This window comes from Lactuca sativa, chromosome 5, assembly GCF_002870075.4.
Source record: "Lactuca sativa cultivar Salinas chromosome 5, Lsat_Salinas_v11, whole genome shotgun sequence".
Classification (NCBI taxonomy): Eukaryota; Viridiplantae; Streptophyta; class Magnoliopsida; order Asterales; family Asteraceae; genus Lactuca; species Lactuca sativa.
The window spans coordinates 188,045,221-188,069,414 of record NC_056627.2 but is presented as its reverse complement, the minus strand read 5'-3'; the positions used below and the strand labels follow the sequence as shown (position 1 = coordinate 188,069,414).

At 36.2% G+C, this 24,194-nt stretch overlaps 2 protein-coding genes across 2 annotated transcripts; one reads left to right on the top strand and one right to left on the bottom strand.

Annotated features, from left to right (window-relative positions):
• Window positions 1-3,314: 3,314 nt before the first annotated feature.
• Window positions 3,315-8,002, top strand: LOC111882940 (wall-associated receptor kinase 1). The gene is made up of 2 exons (XM_023879303.2): window positions 3,315-4,344; window positions 6,611-8,002. The coding sequence occupies exons 1-2, from the start codon at window positions 4,047-4,049 to the stop codon at window positions 7,414-7,416; spliced, it is 1,104 nt and encodes a 367-aa protein (XP_023735071.1). The 5' UTR covers window positions 3,315-4,046; the 3' UTR covers window positions 7,417-8,002.
• A 3,832-nt stretch (window positions 8,003-11,834) lies between these two features.
• Window positions 11,835-12,608, bottom strand: LOC122197894 (secreted RxLR effector protein 161-like). The gene has a single exon (XM_042902048.1). The coding sequence runs from the start codon at window positions 12,606-12,608 to the stop codon at window positions 11,835-11,837; it is 774 nt and encodes a 257-aa protein (XP_042757982.1).
• Window positions 12,609-24,194: the final 11,586 nt, after the last annotated feature.

Below are 24,194 nucleotides of genomic sequence, written 5' to 3'. Positions count from 1 at the left end.
TAGATGATGTCACAGTTTATATTAGGGCATCAGGTTAAGCGAACTTGGAATTTATAGGATTTCTAGACTTAAACTTAGGAGTTAAACAATAATGGTGAGGTGTGTTTCTATGATAGTTTAGGTTCTAAAACCAAGTAGACACAAGCACTAGGATATTTTAGGATATAGGCGTTAAATTATATTAAGTAATAAATAATGAATATATATATATATATATATATATATATATATATATATATATAGCATAACGTATGTTAAATACCTTATTTGCTATAACCTGTACTAGCTTAATTTAGGATAAGATTCATAATTTGCTTTTATTTGCCAAATGAATTGTAGTATAGTGTGCCTTAGATCACCATATAGGTTGCTATTATTAAATTCAAGGTCTATTTCCAACCTAGTATTAGGAAATTTTATGTGTTCAGATTTCTATACGTTTAATTACGGTATTAGATCTGACACATAATGTTTCAGAGTAATAACAAGGATTTCACGTCTAACTCTTATCTATCTATATTCTCGTTTCGGTACATTGAACACCTTCTCAGATGTACAGCATGTCATGGTCAGGACGCATAGTAAAGTGGGAAATGATATCAAAGACCGAAGCCCTGAACTAGTTTGAAGGGTAGGAGTTCAAGCTATGACTCGAGCAATGCTTAACAAACATATAAAGGAAATTAGACAACTATTCTAAGGAAATAGGGAAGAGCGCACTGCACTGGTTATGGAACCAGTGTTAAATGAAGGTCAGTTCAAGGAAGGAGACTATAGTGGGAATGTAGAATTGTCAAGAGTTAGGAAGGGCGATTCCAAGAAAGCGGTTGATAGAGATGGATGCAAGTATGAAGACTACATCGCATCCCAACCACCAAGACTTTTGGGAGAGCCAACACTAGTAGCGGTCATGGATTGGATCTACGGAATGGAGATAGTGTTCGGGAGTTGTGATTGTAGCGACCAATGGAAAACAATCTTCGCAACTAGACAACTAAAGACTGGAGTGTTAAGTTGGTGGAAGCGGCTGACTAATGCTATGCCGAAAGAGGAGGCAAGGAAGATATCATGGGAGAACTGTATTGTGCAATTAAAAGAGGAGTTCTGCTCAGAAAGAGACCTTCTGGAAATTTCAAATGATTACCAAAACCTGAATAAAAGAGAGATGAGCATCAGAGAGTATGTTATAACCTTTTTTTGAAAAGATGTAATTTGTCCCTTAACTAGTTCCTACTAAAATCTACAAGATAGAAAATTTTTTTAATAGAATACCAACGAATTTTGTTCCTTTGGCAAAGAAAGAAACTACATTGGGAGAAACTATCCAAGTTGCCAGGTCCTTGGAATACATAGTTGAAAAGAAAATAGCCACCAAGGCTGAAGCTAGAGAAAGAGGAAAGGTAGAGAAATTTCAGAACCTAATAAAAGGGAAGATTTTTCGAAATATAACCCTAACGACATAGAGCCTGGAGATGGCAATGAAGCAATATTGTGCAAAAAATGTAGAAGGAAGCATTTTGGACAATGCTCAGAAGCTGTAACCTGCTTTAAGTGTGGCAAATTTGGGTACTCTACTAACTAGTGTGTAGTCACTTATATGGTATGTTTCAAGTGTGGAGATGTTAGGCATTTCAAGGTGGATCTAAAAATAGCAATGTACCTTGGGTTTTTTTTTTTTTTTAAATATCAATAAAATGCATCACACACACACACACACACACATATATATATATATATATATATATATATATATATATATATATATATATATATATATATATATATATATATATATGAATCCATGAAATGGCCCTTGTGTTAAGAAAATAATGAAAAAAGGATCATGTAATAAAATGTTATAGAAATGGTCCCTGATGCAAGATTTTTATACACAAATGGTCCTTTTGCTAATAAAATGTGTAAAAAATGGCCCTAAGGCATGAAAAATAGTTATATCCACTAGTTTCAAAAACATAAAAAATAAAATAAAAAATTAATTAAATATATGTTAATATATAAAATCGCAATGAAAAAGAAAGTACATTACTATCATTTTAATCAAGAAATAACAGGCCTTTGCACACAATCATATACATACATATACAAACACAATGGAACAACATCGTACTTTGTGTTATTCCTTTAATAAGAATATAAATAACAGAAAATCAAAAGTATCTTGTTATTCCTTGCAAGTCATAGTTTCTTAAAAAAAGACAAAGTTCCAATCAAAATTTTGTTGTGTCACAATGCATATATGACTTTGTTGTATCACAATGCATACACATGGATTTTCCCCAATCTTTTTTCCTGCTCCTTTTTCATTGTCAATTACCAAAAATGCCCTTATTTTCTCTCTTAAAAACTGCTTCCTGAATTGAAACTTCCTATTGTGCCCCTATTGACCGGATATATACATGTTGTCAAATCCACTAAGTAAGGTCAAAGGTAATTACGGTAATTCGATAAATGTCAATCCGTTGAACAAGGTAATTCGATATTACCGTTATAATCATTATTTTTCACCTCGTTTGATTCAATATGAGACACGCTGTCCACTAGAAATTCGGTGGCCATATTTTATAGAAAACAAAATTATCATATGGAAATTTACATACAAAAATTAAATATTGAAACTATCACAATCTTATTTAATGTGATAAACTTAATGGGCATGTTTGGCATAAGCGTTTAGGAGCTTTTGGCGTTTGACAAAACGCTCTGTTTTGAACAGAAAGTCTTGTTTGGCACTACAAGCTTCCAATGTCTAGTTTAAACAAAACGATTCAAATCAAAAAGCTACTTCACGTGGTGTTTAGCAAACCGCTACCGGCTATAGCTAATTTTGTCTAACATGCCCTAAAGACACCCTTTTATTATATTGAGGGGGGGGGGGGGGGGGGGGGGGTCATTTTGAAAAATATATCAAATAATGAAGTATCATCATATAAATAAATATAAATACATGGTTAATAAACCCTAATATGTATCTTGGAAAGTATAAATAGGAATTGTGAAATTGATAATATTTCGATAAATAATTACATTTAAAGAAAAATTGTGTGTTTAGTTTATATGCAAATCTGTGTATCAAATTATTTTAGTACCTATTTTTAATCCATAATTTAAGTAAGATACATATTTTTAAATAACAAAAGGGGACCGTTTTTGCTTTTATGTCTACTCTAAATATGAATATATAAGATGCTTTAGACCATCTACAGCCGATGGCTTGCAAACCAATTGCAAGGCCAGGTCACATGGGACTATGTCTTTGTCTTGCAAACTAATATATTAATATTTTAATCAAATAATCATGTCTAGATATTAAAAACAAATTGATAATAATATCTAATCTATGTGTTTTACAAAAAAATGTACATGTGGCATTTACAAGCACCACCACCGATGTGGTTGCTCTTAGCACATCAACCAAATCACACACAAAACATATCTGATCAAAGAAATACAAGAAAAAAGAAACATCCTTCTAGTTTTCATCCTCGCGTTGTCGTCTGAAAGCAATTTTGTAGGTGCCTCCGTTACAGCCATTGCAAAACCACACTGCCAAACAAAATGCGTGAACGTAACAGTTCCCTTCCCATTTGGAATAAGCAAAGTGTGTTCCTTAGACGAGTCATTTGAGCTTACCTGCAACATCACTTTTAAAGCCCCAAAGCTTTTTATCTCGGAACATCAGCATATACAGTATCTCGGATTCCAAGATCAGCATTTTCAATTCTGTTAATCGCTCTTGCTAGAACAAATGTGTGAATGATACTAGTGGTAATTCAGGTATGGCAGTCGATGAGGTGGGCCCTTTCACTTTTTCGTCTGAAAACAGGTTTACGTTGGATGCAATAACTATGCTTGGATCAGAGGACCACATGGACCCAACTACGCTAGTGGCTGTATGGGCATATGTACTAACGTAAGTATATAATGTGCCTAACAATGCTAAATGCTCTGGAATTGGGTGTTGTCAGACATCAATACGAAAGGGTCTCAAGGGTTTCAATGCAAATATTGGCTCCTTTGATAACCATATGAATGTACGGTTGTTCAATCCTTGCGGTTTTGCATTTCTTGCTGAGGAAAACCATTTAGGCTTTGGTGGTGCACGTCACGTGATTTGTCTGGTGCTTCAAAGTTTAAAGCTTTCTTTAGATTCAAATGTCCACATCCTGGTGGATTGGGTAATTGGAGGAGGCAAGCGGAATTGCTCACAGGCTACAGAATGCAAGGCAAATAGATTCTGCATGGATGATGAAGATCTTGATGGATATCGTTGCAGCTGCAACAAAGGTTACCAGGGCAATCCTTATCTTCATAATGGCTGCCAAGGTCAGTTTCGTATTTAGAACCAAATCAGTTCCCATAAAAATTATATTTGACACAAACTACTGGTCCCAAAAACCCGAGTAGATAGATGCTCTCATTGTATCAGTCCAAAGTTAACTTTTAAAACTTATTTTTCTACAAAGATGATAGATATAAAAATAAAAAAATAAAAAACTTATTAATAAAACACATAAGGAGAAAAGTAGAGTATAACTTAATTTTGTGGCCCATCCCACATCAAAAGTGTTGGGAGTAGAGTTATGCTTATTAAAAGCAGGATGGGGGAAGACCTTCTTAGGTTACATTTAGGCTTTGGTCCATTAATTATAAACTTAGGCTGTCACTTGCATTAAAGACCCAATTCCTAATAAGGTTTTATTTATTTATAAATATTTTGTTTTATAAAGTTTGGTGTACAACATTCAACCTGGCCGGTTTGATTATGTTTTTGAGTGAACAGACTTGTTTTAATCTAATTATAAACCATTGGTTTTTAAGCTGGAGGTTTGACCCATATAGATTGAAAACATTTGAACTTTATTAGTCTAGTTTTATTTTCAAAATATCATTGCTTGTACCTTACTAATGATTTACAATTGTTTTTTTCAATTAAAAGCATTCTCAGTTCCATTTTATTTATAAAATTATTCAATGTGTTATATATATATATATATATATATATATATATATATATATATATATATATATATATATATATATATATATATATATATAATTCTTCAACTCCACTTTATTTTTTACATCGAATATAAGATTATTATAAGGCTAAGATTACTAAACTTGAAAGAACATAATTTATCAACTCTATAAATTAAGGTTAACTTTTACTTGTCATATTTGTTTGTTCAAGTTTAACTTTATTTATATCTAGTTTATTTAACATACTTAAAATTTGAGTTTATTTATTTAGTATTTGTTTAAATTTATTATTATAACTTTAATATGAAAATTGTTTCAAATATATTTTAAATTTAAACACTTCTTAATATTTCCTTGTTAAATTTTTCTAAACGTATGTGTCATATTTCTGTAAATATATGTATAATTTTTTACAAATGAGTTTGAATATTTATTTTGATGGCTTATGAATGAAATTATTTATTTAATAAAATACTTGTTATATTAATATCAAAATTAATTTATATTATTTGTTTTGTTATATTTATTTATTGGTAAAAATTTTAAGGTTATTAAAACAAAATGATTTTAGACAAACTCTAAAAGTCTTTTGAATTGAAAAGTATTATTGAATATATAAAAATCTGAAGAAAAAGAATATAGTTAGGATATATTTTTGGGTTTAAAAAATTAGTGAAATTAAAGTGAAGATAGAGATAAATCACTATTAGCGTTATTATTTTTCCTCTAGTGTTAAAGATGGTCTAAATAAGACATGGAAAAATAAATGAGTAAACCCTTTTTTTCATACAATTAACATTTTTTCATGAATTTTGTTTTTCCAGTGTACATGTTTCCCAAAATATATAAAAATTTTGAGAAATTGGCCTTACATTTTCTTTCAAATGCTTAGAAAATTAGGTTCAGAAAAATTGGTTGGTAATGTTGTCCAATTTAATTAGTCTATAAGTAGCTCACCAAAGATCACTATATAACATTTTATTTTTAAATAAAAAAAGTAAGAATTCATTGGCTTGCTAATGTATATAAAAGAATTGGGTTTAATTGGACAAATTCATTGGTTGCTAATGTGTATAGAAACTAATTTTTTATAAATATTTGATTTGAGTTAGGTTGTAAATTATATAGGTTATATGTTCTACTCTATCCAAGACTAAGCTTTATATAGGTTCTATGTTATACTCTATCCAAGACTACTTTTTCCATGTAAAAATATGGGCTTCAACCCATTCTTCATTATTTTTATGTGTATAAATTTATGATATTCATTTACATTTAAATGTGTAAAAGGTAATGTGTGTTTCTCCTCAAAAAGGCAAACATCTTAACTACAAATTTATTATACATAATTTTGTTTTCAATCCAAAAAATACTTGTTTCAAGATTTTTTTTATTTCGTAAAATGAATTGTTTTTTCTTTTTTACTTTTATGAAGTATCATTTACAAGAAAAAACATATATTTCATGGATTAACAACCAATATTTGCAAGATAAGTTGTAATAATTCCGCGGTATACGTAATTGTTGGAAATATGGCATTATTACAAGCGTTCCTATGTTTAGTATTCATCTGGTTAACTGATCATTTTCCTTATATTTTTCCATGTAGCTTTGGTTAGGATTATTTTAACATTAGCTGGGATCATTGGGATATTCTTTAGCATCAAGAAGAGGAAACTTATGAAGGAACAAGAGAAGTTTTTTGAGAAAAAACTGAATTCACAAGAGGTTGATTACACCGTGACTGTATATATCACCAAACAGCTTCCAAAAGCAATCGATAACTATTCAAATGAGCGAACTGTTGGTCGAGGAGGTTTTGAGGTTGTTTATAAAGGAGTACTGTCGGATAAACGCGTTGTTGCAATAAAGAAGTATGTTTCAGTGGGTAAGACTAAAAATGAACAATTTATCAATGAGGTATTAGTAATAATGAAAATCATCAATGGAAATGTCGTGAAACTGTTGGGCTATTGTTTAGAAGAGGAGGTACCGGTATTAGTGTATGAGTTCATTCCCAATAACACACTTTTCCATCACATTCATAATGAAGAGGGTGGAACGAGTTGGTTATCATGGGAGAATCGATTGAGGGTTGCTGTAGAAGCTGCATCTACACTTGCTTACCTTCATTCTCATGCCACCACCCCCATCATAAATAGAGATGTCAAGTCCGCAAATATATTATTAGATGATGACTTCAATGCAAAATTGTCCGATTTTGGTATTTCCAAGTTGTTTTCTATAAAAGAAGAAAACGTCAACACTGTTGTTCAGGACACACTTGGGTACTTGGATCCTGAGTGCCAACACACAAATAATACAAATGAAAAGAGCCATGTGTACAGCTTTGGGGTGGTCCTTGCAGAGCTCATCACCGATAAAAATAAAAAAAATAATAAAAACTTCTTGTAGAGAGAGTCTACCAGGAGAAGTACTTGTCAAAGTATTTTGTCAAGTGCAAATGGTGGAACCAAGATTATTAAATGAAGGGGGTATTGACCTTCAACATTTAAACACCGCATGCAGCACAACTAGCGAACAAGTGCATGTACATATGTGGTGTTAACAGGCCAACCATAAGGACTGTTGAACTTGAGCTTAAAGCTTTAAGGAGGCCTAGTACGACACATCCCACTGTTCTGCCTGAACAGGTAGCCCATTAAGAAATTTCTGGAACCATGATTCCAGAAATTCAGCGAGCAGATTGATAAACTCCCAATGATCTTTGAGAATTGAGATTAATCCAATTCTTATTTGTTTTTAGAGTCTATCTTTAATTATGTAGTTTATGTGTAGTGTTAGTGCTACTTCCATGCTTTTGCTTTGTTATGGGGAGTAGTACCCTTTTTGGTCGGGTCCGGTGAGCTGGCACCTTTGTTTGGTATTTAAGTCGTTTTGTGTTTGGTTGTGATGGTATATTGTTTTCTTGAGTCGAACCAACACATAAAGAATGGTTTAATATAGTTAATAAATCATGTAAATGAGGCTTTTCAATTGAGTCTTAACTTTTCATAATTTTCCTTCATTTGTTTTTCTTTTCATTTCTCGAACATTTTTGAACATTAACACCTCATGTGAACAATTTTCCTTCATTTTCTTTTCTTTTCATTTCTCGAACATTTTTGAACATTAACACCTCATGTGAAAAAAATAACATAGACTATCAAATATTGAAAATATAAATTTAGATAGCTTGAGTGACATATTTAAAGTTTTATAATTCAAAAATATAATAAAATATTAATATATATTTAAAAAATGTTACTTTTGCATAAGACCTTTATAGGATCCATACGCGGCACACATGGCAATTTAATCAACTCGGTTACATCTTCTTCACCTATAAAATAGGTTATAACATTATATAAAGGTATGACCATACCTCATAATACACATGAAGGTATCAAAGACAAAATCTTGTTAAGCAAATAACATTTCGGTTCACTTTCATACAAGTTGAACATATGTTTTCCCTTCAAGGGCACAAGAGAAAGTATTTCAACAGACAAAAGTCTATATCTTTCTCCTTACCTTTGATGGCACTCTAAAAACATCTGTTCACTAAAATCTTTGTTTGCTAACTGAAATTGTGACATCCCCATTTTCACGGTCAGAACAGACCGATTTTGTTTATGCTTTATAAAAATCAGAGTATCTCTTTTAATAAAAACGTTGCGGAATTTGTGCCCAGAAAAACATGATAATTTCATTATCAAAGAATTTCGAAAGAAATGTATTTTTATTCATTTTAAAACATTTGGGATGTAATTGTCAATACGGAAACATAAGCATAAACAGAACTTACATTCATTTACACTAGTGATCTATATCTCCTTAATCTCTCATTGTAATGTAACTTCACCTCGTCGCCTGTGATACAAGTAAACTGAGTGCGTCAGGTTGGGAAAGCTGGTGAGTACATAGGGTTTTCAACCAACAATAATATTATTATTATGTTTAATCATCAAACAATTAACCCAAATACCCATCCCCATTATCTTCTTTATTCCTAAGTACCTTCCCTAAGGATTTATCCTAAGGATCGTCTCCTACATCATATTTACTTCTCATCTCCTTACATCGCATTTCCTTATATGTTTGTTCCTAAGGACTCTCCCTAAGGATCATCGCCTACATCACATACACAATATTGATTTAGGGATTACTCCCTCAATACGTGCCCAACAAGGGTTAGAGCATCATCGCATGAATACGTAGTTACAACATCGCTTGAACTCGTAATTCAAAGTAAGGGGCTAGAGTATCATCGTATGAATATGTAGTTACAACATCACATGAACTTGTAATTCATCACCTACAAGTTATGGACCTACTGGTGTTTCAGGGGTTGTCTAGAATAGTCCGTGGTCGCCATCTATACTCTGTTAGATGACTACATTGCCACATTTCCAGTTAAGGTTATTGTATCTCCTTTCATCCTACATCACCTATTCCTCATCATCTATTTACCTAATTATCATCACCTATCTCTCATCATTTTATTTCATCACACACCAACTATTTCATCTACCCATGTTTCATCTGCAACATATTTGTAGATATAAAATAAATATACCGTTTAAATCTTTTAAAACATGTATAAAATCGTTAATCCAACATAGACAACAAGTATACAGATAATATGCACACATAGCATGTAGTTTATATAAAATACTTCATATCTATGTGTAAGATGAAAGAGACCATGCACTCACTTGAAAAGGCGGTGATTCCGAACTCAGACAGCGCTTCGCTTCTTAAAAATAATTTCCTTCTATGAAACCTACTATTATTACCACTAGAGTTTAGTCTATTATTCGCCAAGACTAATTAATAGTCTAGCTATTATTACTATTATATAAGCGTTAAACAATACTTATATAACCCATAATAATAGCCCAAGTACTTATTATAAGTTCCTAATAACGTTACTATAATTAAATAAAATCTATATTAAAATAGTGTAGGGTAGCTCACTTACAACGGGTTTTATAGAAAACCGGGCTTTGCTTGGAGCAGCGTTACCAAGCCGAAAAGCTCTTCTTCTCGGAGCCGTCGAGCACTCTGGGGCTTCCGCCTCGTGCTAGGGAGGTTCCCTAGGCTTTTCGGGGGGTTTCGGGGCTAGAGAGAGGTTCTAGAGAGAGAGTAAAGAGAAGAAAGAATGGGAAAGGTGTGAAGAAAATGAGGGTGAGAGAGGTTCTATTTATAGGGTGAAATATGGCTGAACTTGGTGCCACATGTCACCATCTGGTGGCAAGACTTGGGGAGAAAGCAATGGCCAAGATTATGCCACGTCACTCATTTTCGCACAGCACACTTCCGACTTCTAAAATCTGTAGCTTTCACATACAAGCTCCGTTTTTGACGTTCTTTATATCCACGTGTAGATAAAAATAAGATCTACAACTTTCATTTTGACTCCGTCAGCTAATTCTTGACCGATCTTAAATTTAATAGTACGATAAGATTAGACTGTTAAATGACCGCGAAAAAATTGTAACTCCTTCATAAAGACTCCGTTTTCGTCTATCTTTTTACCGTTGACTTCCTATTAATGAGATCTTCAACTCTGATTTAGGTCGCGTAAGCCAAAAACTGCTCGAACTAAAATTCGAGTTTCGGGTCGTGCACTTCTAACATATTCTATGACTTTCTTTAGATCACCAAGGCTAAAAGTCGCTTTATCATAAATTCACTATTTACGTCTCCTCGGTGTCGTGCCGGTTCCGTCGCGAAACTTCGACAGTTCATAACTTCTTCGTTATAACTCGGATTTCGGCGCTCTTTATATGTATGAAACCATTGAGACATATTCTACAACTTGGATAAGATTATTTATTCTAAATAATCTTTTGTCAAAAAGTCGTTTTTGACATCTATTATCTCTAAATTGATTAGTCCGGATCTACGGGCGTTACAGAAATCAATGAAAATATGTTGTTATTTCTTGCATCTAAATCAAAAAGGGTTAAATGAACAAAATTGCAACTTATTTCCACTTACAAATATGGTAAAAGAACACTAAATGCAAAAATTAGCAACCCTTCTAACGGTTGAATAGATTCTCACAACTGACGTTTATCATCTCTTTCCTTGTATATATATAGAAAAACCTGAAATACGGACATAAATACTAACCAAACTGGTGTAGTATATATATTATATATATTAAATAACAAATTTTACTATACATAAACTCTTCCCATAAACATGAGTATGAATTTGCAAAAAAAAATGACAAACATAATTGATTTAATTTGTTCCCAATTGATAATGAACAAAACTTTAAAAAGTCAAAAGCAAAAAGAAATTCAAGGCAACACAACTTTTTGTAGCTAATCAGATCCGTAATGGAGAGTCAGTTTCCTTGTGGGATAAAACTATAAAAACGGTTCATTCCAAAAATGATACAATATGTCTTTCACCCGTTATAAGTAATATGATTCAAAAACGGTTCATTCCATTCCAATAGCCGTTATTGATTCCAATGGAATATACAATTTCATTCTTTCCCCAATAACATCATTGCAAAGTACATCTTGTAGAAAACAAGTGATAATAATTGATTTGACTCACAATCTGTGATACTTTTATTCAAGAGCAAAAGGGCTTTTATAGCCATTACAAAACAGAAGAACGAAAAAGACTCAAAAGATAACAAATTAAAAGATATCCCTAATTCTTGTTCATCACAAGGATAAAGGGAACGACCTGGTATTTTGAATTCCTAAATCATACTGACTCTTGACTTTGGGCCTTATTTAAAAAACACAACCTAAAAACGTGGGCTAAACCAAAAACATTGAGAATAGCCCAATAAATTCCTTCCCTTAAACAGGTAAGCGTTGAGCTTCTTGTTTAAGATCTTTCACTCCAATTTCTTCTCTGATGAATTCAAACGCAGCTAAACTCAATGGCTTGGTCATCATGTCTGCTAGCTGCTCCTTGGTGCCACAAAAATTTAGTCGTATAATGTCTTTGTTCACTAATTCCCTGATATAGTGAAAACGAACATCTATATACTTTGTTCTCCTATGCATTATTGGATTCTTTGATAGCTTTATAGTTGAACAGTTGTCACACATAACCTCCACAGTACCTGTGTTTTCTTCAACTTCTTCAAGGATACCTTTCAACCATACACAATGACATGTGCATGTTGTAGCTGCAACATATTCTGCTTCTGTTGATGATAAAGTGACAACTTCTTGTTTTCTAGAACTCCAACATATTGCAGCTCCACTGAATAAACATACATATCCAGAGGTGCTTTTTCGGTTCTCTAGATCACGTGCATAATTGATGTCAGTAAAAACTTTTAATTTCTGACTTTGATCCTTCCCATAGTGTAGCCCATAATTCATAGTACCCTTTATATACCTCAAGACTTGTTTTGCCACTGCCATGTGTTCCTCCTTGGGCTTTTCCATAAATCTTGCTAGCAAGCTGACTACATACATCAAATCTGGACGTGTCACAGTTAAATACATGAGACTGCTTATAAGACTCATATATTTGGTGCTCTCAACACCTTTCCCTGCTGCTAGTTTCATAATTTTGGTACCTGGGATAATTGGATTCTTCACACTATTTGCTTCGCTCATCTTGAATCTTTTTAAGACTTCCTTTTCATATTACGATTGACACAAAGTAATACCTTCTGAATTCTGATTCACTTCTACTCCAAGAAAGTACTTCATCTGCCCCAGATCTGTCATCTCAAATTCTTGTTGCATAGATTTTTTGAATGCTTCACACAAGACATGATCATTTCCAACATATATTAAATCATCAACATATAAGCTAACAAAGATGATTTTATCCTGTTCCTTCTTCACAAATAGAGTATGATCATAGCTGCTTTTCTTGAAACCTTCCCGCAAAAAATAACCTTCAATTCGATTAAACCAAGCTCGAGGCACTTGTTTTAATACATACAGTGCACGACTCAGCCTGTAGACCTTTGTTTCTTCTCCTTTCTTTATGAACCCCTTTGGTTGAGTGACATGTACCACCTCCTTGAGCTCACCATTCAAGAAAGCGCTTTTAACATCTAGTTGATACATCTAGGTACCTCTTTACTTGGTTTTTTTCTCTATAATATATTATGTAAATAATAGTACCTCCTGTTGTGATTTCAAAGGTACACATCGTAAAAAAATATATTGGAGATGCAGAAAGAGGGTAAAAAAGAGGCAGGGGAAGAATGATTTCAAAGGTACTCACCTCTCGTCTCATCTATCAATATCTCTTCTCCAGCCACCCCATATGGATTCTCCTCCTTCTTTCGGAAACTTTACATGTCCCTGTTAATGGGTCCGGTCGATGAACCTGTGGATACTTCACCTGTTAGGTCCAGATAGTGTTGCGTCTTGGGCTCGATACTTAGTCCATTTAATCTCCGGTATGGGCATGTCTATCCGTGAGTTATTTTGTAGGGTTTAATATTTATAGATGCTTGCATGCATCCAAGAACGTATGTTTTTGATAGAGATTTTCATAGCGTTCATCGTTCTTGTCTTTTGTAACCCTAATATCCTCTACAGTAGAAGTTCTTCATCGAGCTCTACTGAGGATTGAATCAATTGAATCATTCGACATATTCAGATTCATTCTTGTGCTTTATCTTACTGTTTTTCGCTTTCTTGATTTACCTGTTATAAGATCTAATCGATCAAAGAATTTTATAAACTCATCAATTGGTATCAGAGTAGGAGGCTGTGTAATTCATACACATCTCTTCTATGAAAGAAGTGATTAGGGTTTATTCTGCATTAACTGATATTTATTGAGCCGTCACTCCATAATTGACGTATCTCATTATTTATTCGTTTTGCCTTAATATTACATATTACAAGTCCGATCTTGCAACAGGTTAAACGATCAAGCATGGACGATTCTCAATCTAATCCTATCAACATCTCAAACAGTATTGGATCTACAACAAAGATTCCAATTCTTTACACTCAAGATTACGAGGTTTGGGCTCATCATTTCGAAGACTACGTCATCGGATATCAAGATAATGGGTATCTAATATGGGAAGCCATTGTGTCTGGACCATTTGTTCATTCAGGAACATCCAGAATTATTAAAACTCAGAAGGAGTATAATGATCTGTTAAAGGATGTGAAAGACGCCGCTCAGGACGAAAAGGAGAAGTTTCAGTGCAACATCAAAGCATTGAGACTGATTCGATTCACTCTTCAATCTGACACGTTTAGGTTGGTGAGTTCCTGCAATACCGCTAAAGAAATCTGGGATCGGCTGCGAGAGCTGTATTCCACAGATGAAGATTTGGAGCACTCTATCCAGACTTTGCTTTTGTCTGAGTTTGGAGAGTTCAAGCAAAATTCCGATGAGTTCGTTACTCAGACGTTTGATCGTTTCAATCATCTTCTCAGCAAGATAATCAAACATGATATCAAAAGGAAGCTTATTGAACATAAGGTTACTTTTTTGAATGGCTTAAGATCCGAATGAAGAGCTGTTGTGTCTACAGTTAAAGCTCATGAACAGTTCAAATCATATTCGCTGGCGAAACTGGTGGGAATTCTGAAATCCCAAGAAAAGATAGTGATGCAAGAGAAGAGTGTGGTCTCAAACTTGGGGTCCTTGGGCCTCCTGTCTAAAAGTAAGAATGCAGTAGAAGACGAAGATCTGAACCTGGAGGACTAGGATCTAACTTCAGAAGATTACGCTATGATGGTGTCCAATCCCAAAAGGTTCATCGAGAAGATGTTTCCTACCAATAAGAACCGAAATTGGCAGGGAAGCTACAGTTCAGAAAAAGTAAGGGAGGAGCCGAAGACTGAAGAACCAAAGAAAGAGGTGAAGGTTGAAGCAGATTCTGGTGTCAGCTGTTATTACTGTGGAGGAAAGAATCATTATGCCAAAGATTGTGTTTTGAAGAAAATAACGGAGAAACATGAGGAGAAAGATGAAGAGGCAATCCTGATGAAAAAGCTAGAAGAGATTAATAGGAAGAAAGCTGCTACTAATCCTTCTATGAATGATCTTACTGTACAGGGTTTGGCAGAGGATGATGAGTTCGGTGGCGTACAGGTTTGGTCGACCGACTCAGAAGATGATGAGGTGAGAAAGCCTTCTCATGGAAAGGCTTATGTCGCAAGAGGTGGTGAAAGTAGTGGAAAGTGTCTGATGGTGACTGACGTATCTCACATGAGGGGATATAATACTGATGGTGGAAATGAAGACGCCAAGGAACGAGAGGACTTATGTTTCACAGCAAAACCTCTCAGTGTGCAGATCAGTGAACTTGATGAACTGATCAAGAAGGTACAATCTCTTTTTATCTCGTTCAAAATTCCACAGAAATCATATGAAAAGGAATTAAATAACTTAAATTCAAGAATCTCAAATCTGGATAGTTGTTTAACTCAAACACGGGTCACAAATTCTAACCTAACTGACCAAATAAGCAGGGTGTCATCCAAGAGTGAGGAGCAAAGGATGTGGATTGACCAGAAGGAGTCGGAGCTGATTAAGTCTAAGGATGAAAACATTTATTTGCAAAGAGACAATTTGAAATTGTTAAAACAAAGGAATGTTTTTTGTTTGATTGCTAAAAGACTTTATGCTAACATTACTCAACTGCATCTGAATTGTGAAATAGGGCAGAAGATACATCGCATGATTTTACCCTTCCTTGAGTTTAAGGAGGATGAAATCGATGCTGAAGCATACAACTGTGAAAGTGTTGTATCTTCCGATGATGTGAATCCTACTTATATGTACGGTCTGGACAAAATAGAATCTTTTATAAAGTCCAAAGACCATAAGGACATGCTTAAAAATCTTTTGAATGAAAACGATAAGCTGAAACTCAGGACTGAAACCATACAAAAATTCGACTCATTGAGTGCCAATTTAAGTTCAGAAAATAAAATTGATGTTGAAAACGCATCTGAACTTAATGAGGACGATGATATGAGTGAAATTTCTGTAGAGGTTGAAGTTGATTGTTCTGAGTTTGTCAAGAGCGAACCCGAAAACCACAAAAATCTGATTTCTGAAAATTCTGTGGAATTCGCTCGTTTGTCCAAAAATAAGTCCCCGACCCTTAAAGAAAAAGCTCTTGTGTTTCAGAAGGTTAGAACTACTCCAAATCAGGTATATAAAGTCACAGGAGTAACCGAACATCAAACAGCCGAACTCACTGTCATAGTGAACTAAGATAACGCAGATGGCTGTGATGAGTTTTTCTGGTCAGCTCCTATAGATAATGCAGACGAAACAGTTGGTCTGTCAGAGCGAACGTCCTAGAAAACCAAAGGAAGATATGTACCAGAACCACTGAATAAGCCTGACAACTTTGACGTGCCAAGTACAAGTGGCATAAAAGAAATACCTGTAGAAGAAGTCACCTCCACAAGCGAAACCTCATCTATGAAGAGTGAACCAGCTGTCAAGAAGCTAAAACAAAAGGCTAATACCATAGACAACCGAAACAGGTGAAAAATCAAAAGCAACAGAGAAACCTGAGATACAAAAAGAATCTCTCAGAGCGAAAGCAGTTTTGGCGTTCTCAAAATCCTCATTACTCTTACCATGATAAAGATTCTAAGTCAGAGAAAAAGACTTTCGGGCCACATGAAGCACAGAACCGAAAGGATAGGTTCGGTCCCGAAAGCAACAACAACCGAAAAGCGAGTTTCGGTCCGCCAAGTCATAACAAGCAAAGACCTAATTTCAGTCCTTCAAGCTTTTATAATAAAAGATCAAGTTTCAGACCACCAACCAACAACAACCAAAAATCCAACTTCAGCTCATCATCGAGCAGCTACCGAAGGTCCAGGTTCGGTCCCTCCAATGACCATAAACAAAAGGGTCATTTCGAACCTTAAGTCAGAAGAAATTCCCATTCTAAATTCTCTTTTTCTAATTCTTCTCATTCTCAATTCTCTTCTAAACCCAATTCTGTTCCTGCACAAAATTCAAAATCATCAACGAACTTGAAAGGAAAATCGAAGATTTCCTCAGTCTAGGAAGACCGAAAGCAGAATAATGCCCAAACACCAGAATCTGAATCCAAAACACCTGTAGCTAACCCTACCAAAATAAAAGTGTTTACTATTAAAAGAAAAGATGAAACAACCTTAGTTAAACGCACATATCTTGTTGATGTTTTTATTACTATTCCTATTCCTATGAAATGCTCACGTGAACCCAAGAAACTTTGGGTTCCTAAATCTGCTTAATTTTTGCAGGTTATAAGTGACGAGCAGTTCGACGAAGAATGGTACATTGACAGTGGCTGCTCATGTCACATGACAGGAAGGAAGGAAGAGCTAAGGGAGTTTCGATCTCTTCAAAATGGTGGGAATGTCAAGTTCGGTAACAACTCCTATGGAACGATAAAGGGTTATGGGATGATAACTAATGGAGACTTCACAATAAGAAAGGTGGCGTACGTTGAAGGGTTGCAGCATAATCTCATCAGTGTATCTCAGCTGGTGGGCGGTACCGGTCTCAAAGTTTCATTCGACGACGAAGGTTCAGAGATTATAGAGAAGAAATCCAACAAGGTCATCCTCAAATCAGACCGAAAAGGCGAAATGTTTCCTCTAAATCTCAAACCAATAAAAGGAAATCCAGCTATATGTCTTTTGTCTAAAGCTCACTCTGACGAAAGCTGGTTGTGGCACCGAAGGCTCTCACATCTCAACTTCAAAGACATCAACAAGCTTGTCACCGGAGGTCATGTTCGGGGTCTTCCCTTGCTCAAGTTTGATCGAGAACACTTGTGCGCTGCATGTGAAATGGGGAAACAAAGTCGTCAAAGTAACCCATCAATTATAAACACAAAAGTTGTTGAACCACTTGAGTTGCTTCACATCGACTTGTGTGGTCCATCATCAATCGAAAGCATTGGCGGTAGCAAGTATATTCTTGTTATTGTTGATGATTTCTCACGTTTTACATGGGTGTTCTTTCTGAAGCACAAATCTGAGGCTACACCTAAGCTAAAGATGTTTATCAAGCAGGTTGAAGTGCAACTGCGAAAAGTCGTTCGCAACATTAGGAGCGACAATGGACTGGAGTTCAAGAACAAAGAATTTGAAGACTTATTGGTAGAAAAAGGAACCAGTCACAACTTCTCAGCCCCCTACACGCCTCAACAGAACGGAATTGTCGAAAGGTGAAACCGATCCGTGTGTGAGGCGGCCCGAACTATGCTAAGTTTTGCTTCTCTTCCCTTATATTTATGGGCTGATGCTATTGCTGCAGCATGTTTTACGCAGAATAGGTCTTATCTCAACAAGCGCTTCTCTCTTACTCCTTATGAGATCATCAATAACAGGAAGACGAACGTAAAATTCTTCCATGTGTTCGGCTCACGATGTTTCATCTTCAATTCCAAAGAACATCGTAACAAGTTTGACGTTAAATCTGATGAAGGAATTTTTCTGGGATATTCTCTTACTTCAAAAGCATACCGGGTTTTAAATAAGCATTCTAGAAAGATTGAAGAAACATATTATGTGACTTTTGATGATAGTTACGTCAAGAAGCTAAAGACTACTGAAGAAGCAATTGGAGAGATTTTCTCTCAAACAGGTCAAGTCACGGCCACGATTGCTAATTTGTTCGATCAGTTTGTGGACTTATTCGATGAACCTAAGAAAGCTACTCTCTCGGAAGCCAAGGCAACAGACAACAAAATCGATCATCTGAAGCAAATCGTCGAAGATGCAGCTAAACAAATGGGTGAAGGAGAACAAGTTCCAAACGAACCTCCTCAGCACGGCACTTCAGTTGAGGGGGAGAATCTATTTTCTTCAAATCAACTGAACTCACACTTTCAGGGGGAGAATTCTATTCCTATAGCACCCGAAAGCTCTACTGCACCCGAAAGCTCTACTGCACCCGAAAGTCTTGTAGCACCAGAAAGTCCAGCTACACCTGAGAGTTCTATTGTACCCGAAGGTACGAACCAACCTGAAAATCAAAGAGATTCATCAGTCGAGGGGGAGAATTCTGATATGTTCTACGATGACGATAGTCAATCTGAAATGGAAGAAATGGTCAACGCCGAATTGGATCCATCTTATGATCCAAATTATCCTCCTCTTATCAAATGGACCAGAGATCATCATGTATCTCAGATAGTGGGTAATGTCTCTGAAAAGGTCCTGACCCGATCCCAACTGAAGGCAAAGCAATCATCTCTATTCTCCAAAGTAGAGTTTTGCATGTTTAATTCTTTCGTATCCAAAGTTGAGCCAAAGACAGTTAACATGGCTCTTGATCATTCCGATTGGGTTCAAGCTATGCAAGATGAACTCAATGAGTTTGAACAAAACAAGGTATGGCGCCTCATTCCAACACCTAAAGATGCCTCAGTCATTGGTCTCAAATGGGTATTCAGAAACAAAATGGACAAAGAGGGTAATGTAATTCGAAATAAAGCTCGTCTCGTGGTGAAAGGATACTGCCAGGAAGAAGGAACTGATTACGAAGAAACTTTTGCTCCGGTAGCAAGGCTGGAATCTGTTCGAATATTTCTGGCCTATGCTGCACACAAGAACTTCGAGATCTACCAAATGGACGTAAAATGCACCTTTCTGAATGGAGAACTTGAAGAAACGGTTTACGTGGAGCAACCTCCTAGTTTTGTGAATGAAAATCACCCCAATCACTTGTTATATTCTGGACAAGGCAGTTTAAGGTCTGAAACAAGCGCCTAGGGCATGGTATGAAACGCTAACTAAGTTCTTAAAGATGTCAAAATTCAAACAAGGTTCGGTTGACCCAACCTTCTTTCGTAAGAAGGAAGGTAACCACCTTATGATAGTTCAAATCTACGTCGATGATATCATCTTTGGCTCAACGAATCCTAGCTTAACAGCTGAATTCAGAAAGTTGATGGAGACTAAATTTGAAATGAGCTCAATGGGTCCGATTAACTTTTTCCTTGGTTTAAATAATAGATAGGGACCCGAAGGCATCTTTATCAACCAGGAAGCATACACCAAGACTCTTCTTGCTAAATTCGGCATGATGGGAGACTCAAAGGTCAAAGTTCCAATGGCGTTCGGCACCAAGCTCACACTATCCTTGGAAAAACCGGCTGTCGATATAACATTATACCGCCAGATGATTGGTTCCTTGATGTACCTCACAGCTATCAGGCCTGATATAATGTTTTCTATGTGTTATTGTGCTAGGTTTCAGACGAACCCTCGTGAACCACATATGCTAGCAGTGAAAACATACTCCGGTATCTGAAACGAACCACCTCTCTCGGTCTTTGGTATCCATCAAACTCAGGTTTCTTTGTTCAAGCCTACTCAGATGCAGACCTTGAAGGATGTGGTTTAGACAGGAAAAGCACCACAGAAGGCTGCCAATTCCTAGATGGGAAGTTGGTTAGTTGGCAATCAAAGAAACAGACATGTGTTTCTCTATCTACAGCCGAAGCAGAGTACATTGAAGCTGCCTCCTGTACATCTCAAGTCATTTGGATCCAAAGCCAGCTCCGTGATTATGGACTCAATATGAAAAAGATTCCACTATATTGCGATTCAGAAAGTGCAATTAGGATCTGTCATAATCCAGTGCAACACTCCAAGACAAAGCATATAGCATTGAGGTATCACTTTATTAAGGATCATGTGGAAGATGGAAACGTCAAAATTCACTTTCTTCGCACCACTGATGAACTGGACGATATCTTCACCAAAGCTCTTCCTGAAGCGAGTTTCAATAAAATTCTACAAGGGCTAGGAATGATGGAATCGGAGTCAGTACCAAAAACTACCTCTCCAATCTAAAAGTAAGAAGCGAAATGAACCGAACGTTCGGGTTCGGTCCACATGTGTGCCGAAATGCACCGAACGCTCGGGTTCGATCCTATTCTCTTATCTTCGCTTATCAATCAAAGGTAGTTTCTTTGGTTGTAAACCTTTTTGTATCCTTTTCTCAATTTCATCTCTCTTATTTTCAAAGTCCTTTTCTTTTTCAAATTAATTTTTTTTCAACCGAAATAGACCGAACGCTCGGGTTCGGTTCCAAATTTTTTTATGTCTGTTTTTTTATTTATTTTTATGTTTATTTTTTTTATTTAAAATCAAAAATTTCAAAATTTTTTTAAATCAAAAACTCCAAAAACATTTTTTTTTATTATTTGTGTTAATTAATATTTTTTTTGTGTGGATATTTGTGGGAAATTCTTTTATTAGTTAAGTGTCCCTAGAAGCATGCTACTGTATGTGTCCAAAGCCTCACCTGATTCTGAATAACAGCCTTACTGACTTGGTATATACAAACCTTGTCTTCCCAATTAGGCTTTTATATTTATTCTAATCATGAGCTACCTTACTCTCTTCTCACACGAGATAAGAGTTTTCTGCTTGGTCCTTATTTTAATAGTAGAGGTACTTTGGTTTCTTTACACCATCTTCAATATTTTTCTCCATCATATTTCGATCTCATACATGTAACCCTTGAGACTCTCAGAAATTACCACTGAGGTTTATGGTTACACAATCTCTGTGTTCATGATCTTAGCTTTATGCCACTACGTGCTAAGTGAAACCCACAATTCACTACCTTCTATGCATTGACGGTGAACAATTAACTTTGCTCTAGTTTTCACTAAAGAATTGACGAATTCAGCCTTAAGACTGTACCTTGAAATCTCTGAATTTTATCTTTGTGTGATTCCCATGAAATTGTTAAATCCCATAACATTTCTTCCCATGGAATCTAGTTTTAATTTTTCTTTTGAGATTTCACCTACAAATTTTTTTTCACCATGTCACTTACATTCTTTTCAAACCTACTTGTTCAACAGACTACATTGGTCTCACAAGTGCTTCAGTCAATTTCTGTCTTATGTCAAGATCAGGAATTCTGAACTGAAGCGAAAGCCACCCAAATTAGCCTGATTAAAAGATGCCTTTTAACACTTCTCAATAAGTGTCTGATCGTATTTCAACAGGAAACCAAACAAACACTTTAAGGTCTCTCTTGACTTTGAAGGAAGAGATTTGTGCCCGGGATCCATTGTTTCGTGTCTTTATTGACATCACAATTTCCCACATATGTGTTGCTTTATTTCTTTTTCTTTTACACACTAAGCACGAAAATCTTTTTGATTTTCCATAATTCTGGTTTCATTACTTACAAGCCATTTTTTTGAAATTATAAAAGAGTTGTAGCTCACAATGTTACACATGGTCATTCTGCTATATGATGACAGCTCACTCTAAAGGGATAACTTGTTGACTCAGTCGGGAGTCAAATCACTTTGATTTTTAAACGGCGCTTGAAGGACAGGCGTGCGAAGTGGAACCGTTTTTTTTAAACGGTGCCTGATGGGAAGGCGTGTGAATCGGGACAGTTTTTTCTCTCTCCTGCATAATCATCGGGGCTCCCAACTGTCACGCATCAATCTTCTAAGGAAACCCTTCGTATTTCCCTCGAAGATTTGGGAACAGATTCTTCTCTCTCTTCTCACCACGGTATAAAAGGTAACTTTTCCTATTATTTACCTCTTTACTGCACCCAAAATTCAGAGAACAAGAAAAGCATTCTTCCTTCTACTGTTCATCATCTCTTCCATCTTCTTCACTTCAATGGTGGACTCATCTTCTGTTCATGCCACTTCCCACATTCTGCCGATTCATCCTCAACAAAGTCTGATCATCGATCTCACTCCACACGTTTACGATGCCTTTATGTTCCCGATCATCGAATGTCTCAAATATTCGCAGCTAGCTCCCGCTCTCACCAAAGTTGAAGCTGTTCCAATGGAGTGTTTATCGCAAATCTTCGCCACAGCTCATTACGATAAGTCTGTCGATAGAATTTTCTTCGACATTCTTGATCACAAGGCATCCATCCCCAAGCAGCGATTCTGTTCACTTTTAGGGTTTGAACCCGATTCATCTAGGGTTAACCCTGAATCCATTCCAGTGGGTCACTTGTTTTCCATGTTTTATAACATGGGATACACTAAGGTTTTGACGACGGTCACCAAGTTCAAGAAATCATGCTTGCCTCCTCAGTGGAACGGGTTATTTACAGTGTTATTCAAGGGGTTATCGGAACGCAATGCCGATTCAGACGGAGCGAGTCGTCTGTTCATAACTATTCTTTATGGGGTATACAACGGCATCAACCTTGACTATGGGTCGGTTTTATGGTAGCAGCTGATTCAGAGTCTTGCCTCTACATCTCGCCATTCTGAGATCTCCTATGCTCGCTTCTGGACACTGATCACAAAATGGCTGATGGACAAGTATCACGTCCCAATTGTTCCTGATTCTCCACTCTCTTCGATAGGAACTTTCCATACTACAAAGATTATTGTCTCCGATGCATCTAAGTTTCAGTTCATTGGCTCCATCCCTGAGTCGATGTTTGGAGACGTTCCTAGCAACAGCCGCATCATCAAAACCTACAAGGAGTTTCGTCGCTCTGGTCCTAGAGAGCTCACTCTTGATATGATTAAGTCAATCCATGATGCTGATAGGCCCGCTCCAAGGGGAAAGAAAAATGAAAAGGGTAAAGACAAGCAGATTGGAAAGGGAGCGAAAGGCCCTTCTCCGAAGAAACGCAAACCTACCAAGGCGGCTCAATCTCCTCCACTGAAGAAGAGGAAAACCCAACCTAGGCGACAGCTGATACTTGTTTCCTCCTCAAGCGAATCTGAGGAAGAAAATTCAGACTCCAAAGAGTCCCCCCGTGGTAACACTCCTCCACGATCGCCTACCCCAGAGGTACATGTTTCTAGTTCTCCTGTCTCTTCTCCACCAATCATCATTTCTATTTCCATTCCCCCCATAACCTCCACCACTCAAATACCACCCACTTCTATTCCAGTACCCCCTCCCATTTTCACTGAAGCTACCACAACAACCGCTGAAGTAAGAACCAACATATCTGATACGGGGGCTCCTACTAAAGCACCTGAACCCACTCCCACTACCGAACATACATCAAAACCCGAACCTACTTCCACAACCGAGCCTCCACCATCACCTCCCCCCTCATCTCCTGCTCACTCCGCAGACAATGAAGAACCTTTTCTTGGTGGGGAGAACAAGACATTTGATTCGGTCTATTACAGTCCATATCAGGTGCAAAGTGACGATGACGATGATGCTCCTGTCACCAAGAAGCATCTCAAGGAGCTTCAAGAGAAGATTGATTCGCTCATT

Bases quoted from the DNA above. Each gene is read 5' to 3' on its own strand.
- LOC111882940 (XM_023879303.2), top strand. From the start codon at position 4,047: ATGAATGTACGGTTGTTCAATCCTTGCGGTTTTGCATTTCTTGCTGAG. The intron at 4,345-6,610 runs GTCAGTTTCGTA...TTTTCCATGTAG, and splicing joins TCTTCATAATGGCTGCCAAG to CTTTGGTTAGGATTATTTTA.
- LOC122197894 (XM_042902048.1), bottom strand. From the start codon at position 12,608: ATGAGCGAAGCAAATAGTGTGAAGAATCCAATTATCCCAGGTACCAAA.